The 2,325-nt window shown below is 45.4% G+C and overlaps 1 protein-coding gene across 1 annotated transcript; it reads left to right on the forward strand.

Annotated features, from left to right (window-relative positions):
* Positions 1 to 1,164: 1,164 nt before the first annotated feature.
* LOC112116431 (olfactory receptor 51G2-like) lies at positions 1,165 to 2,254 on the forward strand. The gene has a single exon (XM_026661798.1). It carries the CDS (start codon positions 1,174 to 1,176, stop codon positions 2,107 to 2,109), a length of 936 nt encoding a protein of 311 aa, XP_026517583.1. The 5' UTR covers positions 1,165 to 1,173; the 3' UTR covers positions 2,110 to 2,254.
* The last annotated feature ends 71 nt before the right edge of the window (positions 2,255 to 2,325 follow it).

Here is a 2,325-nt window from a genome sequence, read left to right on the forward strand (position 1 = left end):
GAGCATGGCTCAAGTATATGCATAGTCAACTGGATATTAGTGTAAACATAGTGTTTGCATATTCACCCATTTGTAACACCATCCCCTCCTCCGCCAGCTGAAGTAACTGTCTGTTTTAACTTGTAACTTACCAAAAAAAATCTACAGACATTTGCATGGGGAGAGGATGCAGGTCCTGTAAGGATGACGGGAAGCTTGTAGGATGATCAAGCTCTCTGGAGTCATGGAACATTGGCCAGGCCAAGCACTTCAGCTTCCCGTGGAGGGATTCCTGGGGGTCAGAGTGTATCACCGGGAGCCTGAGTTAAGGGAAAGTTAATCGAGCCCGGTTCTGATCAAAATTGCACATGGAAATCTGGAGTGACGTGGTTGAAGTCAATTTTATTGAATTAAGAACCTGGACCGAAGTATTTATCCCATGTATTGGAAACAGGCAGTGGCATAATTTGAACTCTCAGGACTGTAGCAAATAAAGAATATATATAATGAGGCAATGAATCACATTTATATATAGCTTCAGTGCAGGACAGATAAATGCAATAACTGTTTTCACCACGCACTTGCCATGTGTTTATACACCCGTCATGGTACAATGGACAACACTCGGATGTGGAGGGCCAGAAAGGGTGTCTGTCTGAAGGTCGCAATTGTAAAATCATTCAGTGCTCACGTAGCCTGTGGATCTCCCAGCAACAATATATCAAAGGGGCCAAGAGCTTAGCAGGATTCAAAGAGGGACAGGATGTTTATATGGGTAACCAGAAAATCAAATTAAAGTGAGGATTTTTTAAAAAAGAGTCTTGGAAGGACTCTATATTTTCTTGATTCACACAACAAAATATGTCTTACTAGTGGGTGTCAGGGGGAAACTTTCCCTAGGAGCAGTTTATTCATAGCTGCCTATTGCAGGACTTCTTCCACCTTCCGCTGCAGCATCTGGAACTGGCCACTGGATAGTGGCTAGATGGACTGCAGGTCTGATCCAGTCCGGCAGTGCCTATCTTCCTATCCTTGGATCCAAGAATATGTTTTTGCTGATCTTCATTGAGCTCCTTGGAGTCTCTATATTTGCACTGATAGCAGAAAGATGTCTCATTAAATATCATGTAGTCTCCTGTTCTTTTTCGTTTCAGGAAGGAAAGTTCAAAAGTCCCCGGATCTGCCCAGTACATTATGTCAGGTGTCAATGACACCAACTTCAACTCTGCAGTGTTCCTTCTCACCGGGATACCTGGGCAGGAAGACGTCTACCTGTGGATCTCTATCCCCTTCTGCTTAATGTATGTTATTTCGATAGTAGGAAATTCAGTCATTCTGTTCATTATAAAAACAGATTCAAGCCTCCATGAGCCCATGTACATTTTCCTTTCCATGTTGGTCATCACAGACCTTGGCTTATCACTATCCACCATGCCAACGATACTGGGCATATACTTGTTCAACTCTAGGGAGATCAGCCTCAATGCCTGTATTGTCCAGCTGTTCTTCATCCACTCGTTTGCAAAATTTGAATCCTCCGTGCTGTTGTTGATGGCCTTTGACCGCTTCATCGCAATCTGTAACCCACTGAGGTATGCCTCCATCTTAACCCCACCGAGAATAGCCAAGATGGGACTGGTGTTTGTGCTCAGAGTGGTGTCCACTTCATTCCCATACCCCTTTCTCCTGAAACGGTTCCGATACTGTCGAGACAATGTCCTCTCCCATTCCTACTGCGTGCACCAGGACGTCATGAAGATGGCTTGTTCGGATATCACAGTCAACAGCATCTATGGCTTGTGTACCACACTCTTAACGGTGGGGTTGGACTCGCTGCTCATCTTCCTCTCTTATGTGATGATCCTCAAAACAGTGCTGAGCATCGCATCCCACGAGGAGTGCCTGAAGGCCCTGAACACCTGCGTCTCCCACCTCTGTGCCATCCTGCTTTTCTACACACCAGAAATTGGCCTGGCTATGATACACAGATTTGGTAACAGCTCTTCTCACTTGCTTCAAATGGTCCTGGGCTATTTCTACCTGCTGGCCCCACCCCTGATAAATCCAATCGTGTACAGTGTGAAAAGCAAACACCTTCGTGAGAGGATAATCAGGGCATTTGTCAAGTGAAGTGTCAGTTCATCACCCGTCTCCAGGGCTGGAGACACGGGAGACAAAAAACACAGTCACCTATTATCAGGGGGTAGCCATCACCTATTCAATCCTGGATCCTCTTCCCCTGAGGTCTGTGGAAGCAGAAAAAGAACTGTCAGAAAAGAACTGCTATGCATGACAGTTTGTTAGCAAGAGTCAGGCTAACTGTAACCCTGATAACGCGAGATTTGT

The sequence above is a fragment of the Terrapene carolina genome, unplaced genomic scaffold (assembly GCF_002925995.2).
Source record: "Terrapene carolina triunguis isolate 2854851 unplaced genomic scaffold, T_m_triunguis-2.0 Scaffold17406, whole genome shotgun sequence".
NCBI lineage: Eukaryota > Metazoa > Chordata > Testudines > Emydidae > Terrapene > Terrapene triunguis.